The 14,162-nt window shown below is 55.3% G+C and overlaps 1 protein-coding gene across 2 annotated transcripts; it reads right to left on the bottom strand.

Moving 5' to 3' along the window:
- Window positions 1-4,067: 4,067 nt before the first annotated feature.
- Window positions 4,068-13,306, bottom strand: slc17a6b (solute carrier family 17 member 6b). Of its 2 annotated transcripts, XM_086144493.1 has the most exons (12): window positions 12,831-13,306; window positions 11,496-11,751; window positions 10,171-10,289; window positions 9,198-9,312; window positions 8,845-8,932; window positions 8,685-8,771; window positions 8,259-8,401; window positions 8,034-8,183; window positions 7,493-7,625; window positions 7,097-7,207; window positions 6,471-6,598; window positions 4,068-6,109 (listed from the first exon to the last, which is right to left on the bottom strand). In XM_086144493.1, the coding sequence occupies exons 1-12, from the start codon at window positions 12,884-12,886 to the stop codon at window positions 5,765-5,767; spliced, it is 1,731 nt and encodes a 576-aa protein (XP_086000619.1). In that variant the 5' UTR covers window positions 12,887-13,306; the 3' UTR covers window positions 4,068-5,764. The 2 variants fall into 2 exon arrangements, with proteins under 2 accessions (XP_086000619.1, XP_086000618.1); XM_086144492.1 differs by having other exon boundaries at window positions 8,034-8,401; window positions 12,831-13,196.
- Window positions 13,307-14,162: the final 856 nt, after the last annotated feature.

Consider the following 14,162-nt stretch of genomic DNA (forward strand, 5'->3'; position numbering starts at 1 on the left):
CTGAAGCCATCAGTGATGGACATGAGGACAAAGGGGGGCCTCATGCTGGGATTTGTGAAATACAATCTACACCAATGTGCGCGCGCACACACACACACACACACACACACACACACACACACACACACACACACACACACACACACACATATACTCCCCGGTTCCCATCTGGTGATGGGGCATTAGTGGAAAGCCTCAATATGAGCACATGCACGTGGGTGTACATGCACAGACACACTTCACTCCAGCCCAGGTGCCTCGGCCACATTAATCCCCCCCCCCCTCGGAGCCTTGCAGCCCCCCCTCATCCTCATCCGCTCCGTCGGCACACTGGTGTTTGTGTCTGTCCATGTTTCTATCCATGTTTCAGTCCATGTTTCTGTCCATGTTTCTATCCATGTTTTTATCCATGTTTTTATCCATGTTTCTATCCATGTTTCAGTCCATGTTTCTGTCCATGTTCAGGTGCTGCAGAAAAGCAACAGGTCCCCCGCCCCCCCAGGACCCCCCCTCAATCCCTCTAATGGAGGCAGTGGTGAAAGGCAGGCCACCCCCTTGAAGTCCTCCACAACATCCGTGTGGAGAAGGGGCTCATGCACTGTGCACGTGCACGTTCAATATGGTGCATTGTGTGTGTGTGAGTGTGATCTTGAAGGCAGAGGTTCTGACTTCCTAATATTAGAGTGCTTCGCTCCTGAGCCCCCCCTCCCCTGATGACGCACATCCTGCTAGGTGAGGAAGTCGTGAGTATGTGTGTGTTTGTGTGTGAGTGTGTTTGTGTGTGTGTGTGTGTGCGCGCGTGTGTGTGCGCGTGCTGTGCGTCCAATGGTGCCGGCTGACGTGGGAGGAGGGTTCTGCTGCTGCGGTGGAGGAGCTGTAGATGTGAAGTGAGCAGAGGAGCTCCACCCCGCCCCGTCTGGAGGCTGTGGTTCTACAGCGAGGAGGAGGAGCGAAGCTCTGACGCTTCATGGAGCCATGAAGGCGAGGAGAAGGTGGAGCTGAACAAATACATCTTGTCCGGTGGGTCTGTGCCACGGGTGGAGTTCTGGGTTTGGGCTGGGGTGCCGGAACGTCTCCCGGGTCACCTGGTGGTTCCCATCATTCTTCTGAGAATTTTAATCTCCAGTGTGTGAGCCCCCCCCCCCCCCCCCCCCCCCCCCCCCCCCCCCCCCCCCCCGCCAGAGGCGCCCGGTGTGCAAATCAGGAGTTTATTTATGAGTCTGGTGCCTGGGGAGAGGGGGGGGGCGACACCAGCTCAGCCCTTCAGTCATTAAGGGGAGATTTTGGCATCTACCCCCCCCCCCCCCCCTCCCTGGGGGCCGTGGTAACAGCTGCCCCCACCCACACTGGAACAGTCATTTAAGATGCACAACATATGTGCACGCACGCCTTCAGCCTCGCCGCCATGTTCGGTGTTAGCAAGAGTGATGGTGGAGCCGTCAGAGGACACAGCCGGTGGGCGGCGCCCCGCCTCCGTCAGGGTTTGGGGGGGGGGGGGGGGGCACAGAAGGTTACGGGTCGCCTCCCTCACTTGCACGGGGACACGACAACGGTTCTGGATGGTTGGTTGTGAGAAAATACCATTTAGGGCGGCTGGTGACACGTTTATTGAGCCTGTCAAATTAACAACACACACACGCACACACACACATGCACACACAAACAGACACACACACACACACGTCAGGGGAACATGTTTTCACCTGATCCAGTCAAACCCAGCTCTCCACGTCAGCTCAGACCTGAGAAACTGTTTGACGTCAGAGGCCTGACTGCAGTGGAACGAGGAGGAGGAGAGTTCACCTCCACCCAGAGGAGCGGCAGGTCTGCTCGTTCACTCGGCAAACCAAGCATCTTTTGTTTCCACGGTCTGTTTTCATTCCTCCCTGATCTGTTCCAGCTCGGGTTCTCTGGAACGCGGTTTCCTTCCACTCGACTGCTTGCTCAGAGGCACGAGGGCATGCTAGATGCGTCTATAGGATGTGTGTAACGTGAAAATATATCACATATATGTTTTCCTTCCACCAGACTCAGAGATATGAGGGGAAGAGCAGATATAGCATGTATGTAATACACACACACACACACACACACACACACATATATATATTATGTATAGATTATGAATACATCTAGATTTTATATGCGTCTGTGTGTGTGTGTGTGTGTGTGTGTGGGTGTGTGTATGTATATGTGTATATACACTGCTCAAAAAAAAACAACCACATCCTCGATCGGAATGAATGTTCTTAGTAAATACTTTGTTCTTTACATCGTTGAATGTGCCAACAACAAAATCACACAAAAATGATCAATGGAAATCAAATGTACAAACCCATGGAGGTCTGGATTTGGTGTCAGTCTAAACGAAAGTGGAAAAACACTACAGGCTGATCCAACTTTGATGTAATGTCCTGTCAGTGTGCTTCGTTAGTGGACAGTTTGTGTGATTGACTTGGAGTTACAGCACATATGTATGTATGTATGTATAGATATATATTTACATACGTACATATGTATTGTACACACACACACACAGCTTTTCCCACTTACAAAGCATGCAGAGTTCTGTCATTTTTATCATAATACTCCTCAGCTGTGAGTGACTGCGTCTAAAACAAATCCAGTATATATATAAAAATCAGCAGTGGATCAAATACTTGTTCTCACCACTGTACGTATATATGTGTGTGTGTGTGTGTGTGTGTTTGTGTACAGGACTGTCTCAGAAATTTAGAATATTGTGATAAAGTTCTTTATCTTCTGTAATGCAATTACAAAAACAAAAATGTCTTACATTCTGGATTCATTACAAATCAACTGAAATATTGCAAGCCTTTTATTATTTTAATATTGCTGATTATGGCTTACATCTTAAGAAAACACCAAAATCCTATCTCAAAATGTTAGACTACCATGAAAAAGTAATTTTTGTTTTTTCAATTTGATAGCATAAGATAAGAACTTTATTACAATATTCTTATTTTCTGAGACAGTCCTGTATATGTGTGTAGACTGTCTATATTATATGATATGAAATTGCTCTGGTCTATTTGAGCAGATGAAGACTTTCTGGAAGGAAGAGGTCCACTGGGTTGATGTTTCTCCTCAGGAGTGGAGAAGAGACTTCTGCATTCTTCTCCAGGCCTTGGATTCAAGGACCTGGTCCGCCTTAGAAGAACCTTTGAGGAGAGCAGTGTTGGAGGCCGTTTCCATCCTTACAGAGGTGTCTTCTGGTTCTTGCAGGCTGAGTTGGGCTCCTGAATGCTGCCGCCTCCTCCTCCTCCCTCTGGCGTCCATCAGGAGGTTCTGGCGGTCGATAGGTCCGTCCGGCCGCTGGGGAACGGTCCTATTGATTTCACCGACAGGCGAGGAGGGCGGCCATTAACGCTGCACTTCCTGTGGCCTTGGAGACACTGGAAGCCTGCGGACGCTCTACGTCAGCACAGGACACGTGATCGGTGTCCATCTCACCAGCCTGGCCCCTTTGGTTTCCATGGTGATGAAACAGGAACCTCCTTCTTCGTCCGACCGGCCGGCCTTCATCGGGCGCCGCAGATTCCTCGTCCTCCTCAGATGAACCGATGGTCTCCGCCATCACTTTGCTCGGCCAGCAGGAGGCACCATCTCCGCGGGCCTGGAGGCGTCTTCTCTGCTCTCATTGGTCCCCTGGTTTTGGTGGGAAACTTGAGCGAACGGCAGGGAAGCTGTTGTGGATCTGGCATTTGGTGAGTTCAGAGAAGCAACATCTTCAAACCAGATCTTCTGATCGGAAGCCCTTGCAGAGGTCTCAACTGCTTCGTGGTAGAAGTATTGGAGGCTTCTGAGCAGGTCCAAGCTCCCCTGTCGAGGATTGTCGCGTCCCCCTTTAGATCACTAAACATTTATCACACGGCGTCATCTGGGATCATGTCTTCACCCTGTGAGGACCTTCTCTGAGGAGCAGAGCTTCTGGAAGGAACAGACCTCTGCAGGCACCCGCACACGGAGAGGAATGGAGAAGAAACACCTTCTGGACGATTCACACAAAGCCGAGACACACACAGAACACACACACACACGTCTCGTCTTCATCATTTGTTTTTTATCAAAAAGATGTTGATTATTTCATCCGGACGCAAACTCTCTGTTTCCACGTAGACCGAAGCCACAGACTCACTCCGGACCTTCAGAGGCCCGGACACAGGAGATCTCATGACTTCAGGTCGCATCCTCTCCGTCACTGAACATTCACACAGTTTGACGGGGGAAGGTGGTGGCGGGGGGGGGGACCACACCTACACAAACACCAAGGAGGAGGAGGAGGAGGAGGAGAGCTTCTGCTGTGAACATTCTCTTCTGGTGAGCAGCCCGACACCAAGCCTGGAGTCTGGACTCTACTTCTAGATCTTTGTACAGACACAGAGGTGACCTCTTCTCCGAGAGGAGGCTTCACGTCCACGTTTCTCACCACAAAAAGCACGACTGAAGACCAAACGCGTAAAAAACGATCACGACGTGGACGCTGCGGCAGAACTGTTACCATGGATTTATTGCTTTGTACACGGAGATGTTTGGCGCGGCCTGCAGCCGCCAGGTCCGGGTCCTCCTCTGCTCCCCACCTTTGGTTGATTGTGCAAAGAAATTGAAGCGTCAGTAACAGGTTCTTGGACGAAGACGGAAACAGAGAAAACCGAACCACGGGTTCCACGGAGCTCCATGCATAAATACACACCCACGCACATCCATAGAGCGGGAGGTCCGCAGCTCCGCCCGCAGACGGGCGAAGAACCGGACCCGCCTCGGCCCCTTCGGCCCCTCGGACCCTACAGGCCGGGCCCGGCCAGCCTGTTGCTCCCGAGCCGCATCCGGCTCTTAAGTTCATGTGGAATTTTGTGTTTGTGTGTTTTTCACTTGTGCCGCTCCAGCGTTTTCCACGCAAAGCACAAAAAACTCCACACAAACACAAAATTCGACATGAGCGTAAGAGCGGCGTGTGGCTCGGGAGCCACGGGTTGGCCAGGCCTGCGACAGACGCACTCTGGAGGCCAACATCTACGGCCCCCGGAGCGTCTGGCCGCGGTCCTCGTCGGTCGAAGAAGCGGAGCGCGGGCTCGTCCAGACCGGACGGGTTCTTCTCCGGCCTTCAGAAACACACTCGCGGTAAGTATCCATGAAGGTAAGCATTCAAATACTCGCTCTGGGGAATGTTCTCATCTTCTAAATGTCTAAGATGGTCTGCTTTGACCTCTGGAGCCGGCGCTCAGGAACCCACAGCTCCTCGCCCGCTCGGCGTTCTCGGATCCCGGCTGCGAGGGAGTGCCCTGCCGAGACCCTGAGGGATGGGATGGAGGCGCTCCACGCCTGCGTACCTTCTCCAGGCCGGGCCGCGAGGAGGCGCCGATGGAACCCTGTCGTGCGCCGGAGGGATGGACCGCTCTGAGGGCGCCCGGGGGGCCGAGCAGAGCCATCTCCGCCTCGACACCTCTACGGCCTGGAGGGAGGGGCGGCTGACGGGCCAGCGAGGAACCGTGTCTGGACCTTCACGTAGAAACACTCCAAATAATATATCTATTACCATATCTATGCATTAAGACACGTTTACACACTGCTGATCGATATGTGACAAACATCTACTCATCAAATATAATCTTCGGAGGTCAGGATTCCAACATCCAGATGGTTTTCTTTTGTGCGATGGATTGGTGTTTCTTTTTGTTTTCTTGACAATAGTCGGGACTGAAGGGATTCGGGGGCCGGCGTGGGCCGGCGTGGGCCTCGAGGCCTAGGAGTAGCCGTCCTCCCGGCCGTAGCCGTAGCCTCCGGCCCGGGCCTCCTCCTGGACGTACTCCTCCGTCTTCTCCCAGCCCGACGCCCAGCCGCCGTCGGCCTGCGTGGTGGCGCCGTACGACTTGGCGGCCGCGCCCCCGCAGGCGCCGTAGCCCTGCGAGATGTCGCCCGTCTCCTCCGCCAGCTCGTCCTCGTCGATGAAGCCGCACTTCTCCTCGCTGGTCAGCTCGGGGTCGGCCCACGGCTGCTTGTCTCCGGACGCGAAGATCCCGTAGAAGACCACGCCCCCGTAGTGCACCATGGACGCGATCAGGAACACGTACTGCCACTCCTCCCGGGTCTGGGGACGGACAGCAAACCGGTTTCTACGGCGACGATCCCGCTCAGCGACCTCTGCGTTCAAACGGAGAGACCGAGGAGCGGCGCGAGGACGCGGAGAGCCTGCGGTGGACCTTCAGGCCCAGCAGGTCTTTTCTCTGCTCGCAGACACGCCTCCTCTCATCTTTGAGAGGTTCTACGTTGTGGAATGACGTCTGAGCCGAGGGCTCTGCTGCGGAGCGGAGGACCTTCTTGGACTCCGGACGGCGAGGAAATGAGTCCGTACCTACACGGATATCGATCTCCTAGGAGAAGGGCCTCAGACGGTTCCTCGCCCTTTATCCTGACATCTAGTCACCGTGAGCCTCCGTCGTAGCTCTCACCTTGTTCTTGGTCATGGCGCCGACAATGAGGGGACACACCATCCCGGAAAGGGTTCCCACGCCGTTGGAGATGCCCATGAGGATGCTGGCGTAGCGCGGCGCGATGTCCAGGTGGTTGACGTTGAATCCTGGAATGGAACCGGCAGACAGGAGTGAGCTCGGAGGGCCTCCGGCAGCAGGCGGGAGCGGCAGGAACGCCTCCATGAAAGCCATGCGAACGCTGACCATCTTGTTGCAGCAGCAGCCCCCCCGCCCGAAGGAGGGGGTGTTCTCGGCTGCTGCCGCTCAGACCTCTGAATTATTCAACACCCAGGAGGCAGCTGGAGGCTGTAGACCACAGGACTCCATGCAGGAGGAACACACCGCCTCATCTGACACATCCATCCATCCTCCTCTCTATCTATCTATCTATCTATCTATCTATCTATCTGTCTATCTGTCTGTCTGTCTGTCTGTCTGTCTGTCTGTCTGTCTGTCTGTCTGTCTGTCCGTCTGTCCGTCTGTCCGTCTGTCCGTCTGTCCGTCTGTCCGTCTGTCCGTCTGTCCGTCCGTCCGTCCGTCCGTCCGTCCGTCCATCCATCCATCCATCCATCCATCCATCCATCCATCCATCCATTTCTCCCCACCTGATATTGCGAATCCACTGAAGCCGACTGCGAGGACCAGAAAGGAGATGGCCACCCCTTTGCTGTGGGAGTATCCCACCACCAGCAGCAGCGTGGCTTCCATGCCAAAGCCTGACAGAGGGAGACTGAAGGTCACCTCATGTGCTGGTGCGCACACACACACACACACACACACACACACACACACACACACACACACACACACACACACACACACACACACACAGCCCCTGGGCTGTCTGGCAGCTCAGAGGGGCCAAATGACGTGGCTGAGCTGCCAGCAGTGTCAGAATCGAACGAATGGATTTTGAAAATGAAAACGTAAACACTCTGCCCCCCCGCCCGGCGTCTGTGCAGACAGAGGTGTGAAAGCCGGCCTCCGTCCACACTTCTCACCTCCGCAGTTCATGATCTTCCTGACGGTGGTGGTGGACAGGATGTTCTTGCTGCGCAGGTAGTCCGCCAGCTGGCCGCCGATGGGCACCACGATGGTCATCACCAGGTGGGGGAGGGCGGACAGGATGCCGACCTGCGGCCGCCACAAGACATGGACCCGATCAGCGGGATGAGGCACGGCCTCCGATAAATGTTCTCCGTCTTCGGTTTGCGTAAAGTAGCGGGCGAAGAAGTCAAAGTCGGGTTTATTGTCGGTTTCTGCGCATGTACTGGACACGTGGGGGAAAGGAGAAGACGATTCTCACAATCCTACGTTCGGTTTAAAGTGCACGCAGATAGAAACTGATATTTGTTTCGGAATTCTCTTTTTTTGGGTACGGTTTAGCGCAAAGGTCGGTCGGCGACGAGATGATTGAGCGGCGTGATGGTTTTGCTACTCCGCTCCCCGACGCTCATCATCTCGATGCCCCATCTTCGCCGCACACGAGGAAGGCCTACAGACGGACCGCCACGAGCTCCCCTTCTTGATCGGACGGCCCACCTTGCTGATCTCAAAGCCGAACACCTCCTCGAAGTAGGCGGGTTGGCTGATGAGCAGCAGGTAGAAGGTCCAGCTGCGGCAGAAGTTGGCCACGATGATTGCATAGACGGGCATGGAGGTGAAGAACTTCCTCCAGGGGGTCTTGAACTTCTGTGAGACAGAAGAACAGTGAGCCGTGAGAAGTGGCGCCGCCTCCCCCGGCCCGGACGTCGGCCTGGTGCTCACCTCCGCGGGGCCCATCAGCACGGCGCCCTCGCCGATGCTCTCCTCGATATAGCAGCGTTCTTCGTCCGTGATGGAGGGATGCTCGGCGGGGCTCTCGTAGGAGACCAGGATCCAGAACATGTACCACAGGATGCCGAAGCAGCCTGCGTGCCACAGACAGGCAGCCCTGTCAGCGGGGGGGCAAAAAGCCCCGCAGAATTCCACCCAGATCCAAAGCTGCAAAGCTGACGCGATCGATTGGGCGGGGAATCAATTTGACCTTCACTCGTCCAACAACAGTCAAACTATGAAGGCTTCGGCCGGGCCTTCAAAACTCTCACGGATCAGGATCTCCAGGTGGACTTCCGCTTCCCCACACACACGTGCAAACAAAACGACCAACCAGGGGAGCGCATGATGCAAGCCATCCCTGGTCCATGAACCTACCGTAGACGTAGAAGACCGAGGACCAGCCTGAATACTGAACCAGGATCCCGGCCAGAGGCATGGCGATCACAGCCCCCGCGTACGAGCCTGAGGACGGAGAAGGTGTGAGGAGACACGCTGGTCCTCTGGAGCAGCTTCACACCTGGGAGGAGGAACCTACCGCAGAAGGAGATGGTGGCCAGACGACTCCTCTCCAGAGGTGGAGCCCACTTACTCCAGATGCCGTGGCAGGCCGGGTATGTGACACCCTGAAGGACACACACACACACACACACACACACACACACACACACACACACACAGCATGACTGCCAGTCCTCCATCTAGCCGGACCAGCAGGTCTATCATCACGTGGGGACAGTTTCTTTGTGATGTTCACAGATGTTTGGTAGTTTCCACCGACGGCCGGTCTTCTGCGCCTCGACCGCGATCTTCTCTCTGGTTCCTTCATCCCGCGCCCGTCGGGGCGCCGCGCGCAGCGCCTCCGTGTGTGCGAGCAGGACGAGGTCTTACCTCCACCAGGCCCTGCAGGATCCGGACGAAGATGACGCAGCCGTAGTGGACCCGGGCGGCGGACGGGATGAACATGTTCAGGGTGGAGGTGAGGATGATGGCCGCGCCGAACACCCTGCGGCGGAACACAGCCGCGGTCAGACGCCACGACACGCGGGATACCCGGAGCCCCGGCCGCCGTGGGAGCCTCCCCGGTCGTCGTGGGAGGCTCCTTGGCCGCCGTGGGACTCTCCCCGGTCGTCGTGGGAGGCTCCCCGGCCTCGGTGGGAGGCTCCCACGGCTCCCACGGCGGGAGCGCTCCGCGCAGCGTTACCAGGCAACGCCGCGCGTGCAATCTATACCTGACTTGGTCGTCGGAGGCCGTCGTCTCATTGGTCGACAGGCCTCCTCCTGAGCACGCGCGGGTTGACGTCGTAACTGCACCCGTCTTTTTTATTTGTTTATTCATTTGTTTCATTTCATTCCATCTTGTTTTATTTGACCTCATTTTATTCGATTTCATTTCGTGTTGTTTGATTTCACGTCATCCACGGCCTTTTTTTAAACGTTGCAGTCACGGGACCACGCGGCTGCGGTCCGCGGGTCGGGAGCTGGGGTGGGGTGGGGGTGGGGGTGGTAATCAATAATTACAATAGTAAACATTTGTATTTATAGCCGGATTGAATCAAACGGGATTACAAGGAGCGGCTCCACTGAATAAAACCCACCCGTGGGGAGGGGGGGGGGGCGGTTATTCACAGGGAGCGGAGAGTGCGTGGGGGTGGGGTGCGGCGTGAACGGATGAATTCAGAATCCTGCAAAACGGATCCGGCGGCTGCGGGAAGCCTTTTGCGGGCTTCTGCGGGAAGACAATTGATTACTAATAATAACATGCGTATTATTCTTACACGTCTGGTAAATGAACGCTCGATTATTATGGCTGCTTCTCGTGGTTGTTGTGAGCCGTCGCCGCCGCGCAGGACGCGCCGCCTACCTGTTCGCCGCCAGCCTGGAGGAGATGTAACCCCCCGGGATCTGCGTCACGATGTAGCCCCAGAAGAAGGAGCCGTGGATCATCCCCACCGTCTCCGGGTCCCAGTTGAACTTGGCTTTCTGTGCACGGGAAGAACCGCCGAATCATAAATAATGATCATGCATGGTATCAGACGGCACATATCAATACATGTCTGATTATCATATTGGATGATATCCTTTCGTGTGTAAACGTGCATATACACAATACACATGATGGATATATACACAAAAATGGATAGCCATCATTTACGCAATTACATAGCGAAAATATTGATATAAACATTGCAGATATTCGTGCGAATAGACTTTAAAAATGGTAAACGTGAGAATATATGCTTTATATATCACTGTAATACATACAACAGCAGGCTGTGTGAATGTGTGTATGTGAATAGCATTTATGAGTGTATAAATAAACCATATAAAATCCAATCTATATAGGCATATATACTATGTCTATATATGTATATATATAGACATAGTATATATGTGACGAAAATGAATGTACCTGTATACGCTTTCTGCATTAATATTTTAGATGTGGAATTCGTATATTCCTATATATTCGTATACTTATCAATAATGTGTGTGTATATAAGTACATATATGCATGGGCGCGCATTCACAAACAAATGGATCGAATCGCATATCCGAATGTGTATACAGCGTGTGTTTGTATATATATATATATATATATAAACACGCACGCGTATTTATTCGAATGGCTTATCCGTATGTGTAGACAGGCTGTGCGTGTATATATACACATATATATATATATATATATATATATATATATATATATATATATATATAAACACGTATTTATTTGAAACGCATATTCTTATGTGTATACAGCGGTGTTTGTGTGTGTGTGTGTGCGTTTCAACACGCACACGTATTTATTCGAAACGCATATTCGTATGTGTATACAGCGTGTGTGTGTGTGTGTGTATGTGTATGTGTATGTGTGTGTGTGTTTCAACACGCACACGTATTTATTCGAAACGCATATTCGTATGTGTATAGAGCGTGTGTGTGTGTGTGTGTGTGTGTGTTTGTATAAACACGCACACGTATTTATTCGAATCGCATATCACACATCCGTGTGTGTGTGTGTGTGTGTGTGTGTGTGTGTGTGTGTGTGTGTGTGTGTGTGTGTTTGTGTGTACATGGAGTGTAAATGGAGCGGCTGAGGCCGCGGCGTCCAGAGGCCCGACGTGACGGCCCTCCCCCCGCTCCGGTTCCAGCTCCGGTTCCAGTTCCGGTTCCGGTTCCGCCCACCTCCTTGATGATGATCTTGCCGTCCCGGTGCACGGTGCTGTTGTTGACCATGCCCACGATGGCCACGCCCAGGTTGCAGCGGATGCCGAAGGAGATGCAGAAGCCGAGGCCGCTCATGATGGCGATGATGTAGCGGCGCGGCAGCCCGAAGCAGCTGCAGTCGCACAGCGGCGGCTTCTTCTGCGCCGCCTCCCGCGGCCGCCCGTCCTCCGTCAGCTCGATCACCTCCCCGCCGCCCTGCCGCCGCTCCAGAGCCCTGAGCGCCGCCGGGAGGCCACGGAGAGAGGATGAGGGGACGGCGTGAAAAATGGAGGAGGTGGAGGTGGAGGAAGAGGAGGAGGAGGAGGAGGAGGAGGAGGGAGGTGAAGGTGGAGGACATGAAGGAGTGGAGGTGAAGGTGGAGGAGGAAGTGATGGTGGAGGTGGACATAAAGGAGAGGAGGTGGAGGAGGAGGTGAAGGAGGAGGACATGAAGGGAAGGAGGTGAAGGAGGAGGAGGAGAGGAAAGGTGAAGGTGTTGCAGGTCGTTTCAGAAAAAAACACAGCAGGTCTCTGCGGCCTGCGGTCAGCCTCGATGGTGTGTGTGTGTGTATATGTGTGTGTGTGTGTGTGTGTGTGTGTGTGTGTGTGTGTGTGTGTGGGTGGGTGGGTGGGTGCGCGCGCGATTGTCGGGGTCACACGAGACAACGAATACACGCCCCTCACCCGAAAAACACGCGTGTCGCTGTACCGCATTGCAGCATCACTTTCACACTCACGAACATTCACGGGGACGCGCCCGGCCCCGAACCCCGCGCGCACGTCCGTGGGCTTTCCCTCGGCCGCCCTGTGTTTTTTTCCCTTTTCTACAATATCTGCATCAAGTCCCCAAGCGTGTTTTCAGCTCCCACGCGACCGGAACACCGAGGGCCCGGTCGATCCCGCGGAGGCCAGCGATCGATTACTGATCATCCGTGGAATCAGAAACAAACACGTGACACCGAACCGTTCCACGCCGGATATCCAGGGCACATTTAGGGGAGTTGTGAGGCGTTTGAACGGATATTTCACACACATTTATTGAAGGCGTGTCTCGAGGCTTCTAGAAGGAAACCGGGCTCGTTCGTTGGGAAGCCGCCGGCGGCTCGGACGGCAGACGCGCCGCGGACCCCCCCCCCCCCCCCCCCCGCGTGGAAATCCCGCGGCAGGTGGATCCAATTATAGTAGCTTAACGAGTCTCGGTGACGGGCCTCACGTCAGGGGGCGTGCGGGTCCGTCCAACACACGCGCGCACGCACACACGCACGCATCCGATCGCATAAGGCGTGACCTCCGAGCCGTCCGGAGCCGTCCTCACCTGTGCACCCGGCCCAGGGCTTTGCCCGCCAATTCCTTCATCCGCGCCGCCTCCATGTCCGCGGTCCGCGGGCCTTCTCCTCCGCTTCTCCTTCTTCTTCTCCTCCTCTTCCTCTCCTCTTCCTCCTCCTCCTCACTGCGTGCTCGTCATGTCGTGCGCGGCAGAGCCCACCGACCGCCCGCGGCGGAAAAAAGCGCGCAAACTTCGGCTAAATCAGAGTCCGTGCGTGGGGTGGAGGTGGGGGGGGGGGCGGGGGTCTCTCGATGGACGCGCGGAGAGGAAAACACCCCGTCCGTGGACGCGGACGACGTGCGCGCCTCAAACCGAGCGCGTCTCTCCGGCCGCCTCTGCCATCATGACGGAACCGGCTGGAGCGTCGTTCAGCGTCAGAACGCCGGGGCGGGGGGGGGGGGGGGGCAAGCGCGTGCTCGCGTCCGCTCCTCTGACGCGCTCAGCACCGAGGTCAGCGCCGCGCCGCAGCTCCGTGCGCGGCTTGGAGGCCGGGGGCGTGCACGACGTTCGATCGGCTCTCTCGCAGCGGTGTGTGCGTGTGCGTGTGTGCGCTTTTCTGCATCGAATATTTCCACCCATTGAAAGGATGAGCAGTTTGTCAGGACGAATTCCACCCGTGCGTGTCGAGGTGTCCAGAGGTGTGTGCGTGCTCGTGTTGTGGTGTTGTTGGAAGCGTCTGTGTACAGGCGTGTCGATGTGCGCGTACATGTTTGCATGTGTTTGTTTTTCTTCTCGCCTGTGCGGGTGTGTGCGCGTGTGTTTGCGAGCGGCGAGGCCGAGCCCCGCAGACGGACCGTCAGGAGGGCGGTGCCATGGAAACCGGAGAACAGAGGATTTTCCCTCCACCGGCTCCTCCCGCGCTCCGCGGTGGAAGCCATCAATAATTAATGCTTCTCTCACATTTTCACCCCCCGCACCTCAACTACCCCCCCTCCCTGCACCTTAGCAGCCCCCCCGCACCACAGCACCCCCCCTGCACCTCCGCTACCCCCCCTGCACCTTAGCACCCCCCCACACCACAGCTCCCCCCTGCACCTCCGTAACCCCCCCCGCACCTTAGCACCCCCCCCCCTGCACCTTAGCACCCCCCCGCACCACAGCACCCCCCCCCCGCACCACAGCACCCCCCCCGCACCCCCCATCCTGCGAGGCGCCCGTGTTTATTGTCCTCAAAAGGCGTCAGAGGCCCGGATTCGATCCAACACCAATTCTATTTTTTAATGATTTAGTGTTAAGAATAATCACAAGAACCGCGGGAATCACGGATCAATAATTGATAACGCGATCGAGCATTTGGTGAGACACATCGAAAGAGACGAG

This window comes from Fistularia commersonii, chromosome 3 (genome assembly GCF_037954325.1).
Source record: "Fistularia commersonii isolate RoL2024-O1a breed Wild chromosome 3, RoL_Fcom_v1.0, whole genome shotgun sequence".
Taxonomy (NCBI): Eukaryota; Metazoa; Chordata; class Actinopteri; order Syngnathiformes; family Fistulariidae; genus Fistularia; species Fistularia commersonii.

Bases quoted from the DNA above. Each gene is read 5' to 3' on its own strand.
- slc17a6b (XM_086144492.1), bottom strand. From the start codon at position 12,886: ATGGAGGCGGCGCGGATGAAGGAATTGGCGGGCAAAGCCCTGGGCCGG. The intron at 8,933-9,197 runs GTAAGACCTCGT...TGTGTCCTTCAG, and splicing joins TCCTGCAGGGCCTGGTGGAG to GGTGTCACATACCCGGCCTG. The intron at 6,599-7,096 runs GTGGGGAGAAAT...GTTCCATTCCAG, and splicing joins CAGTGGATTCGCAATATCAG to GATTCAACGTCAACCACCTG.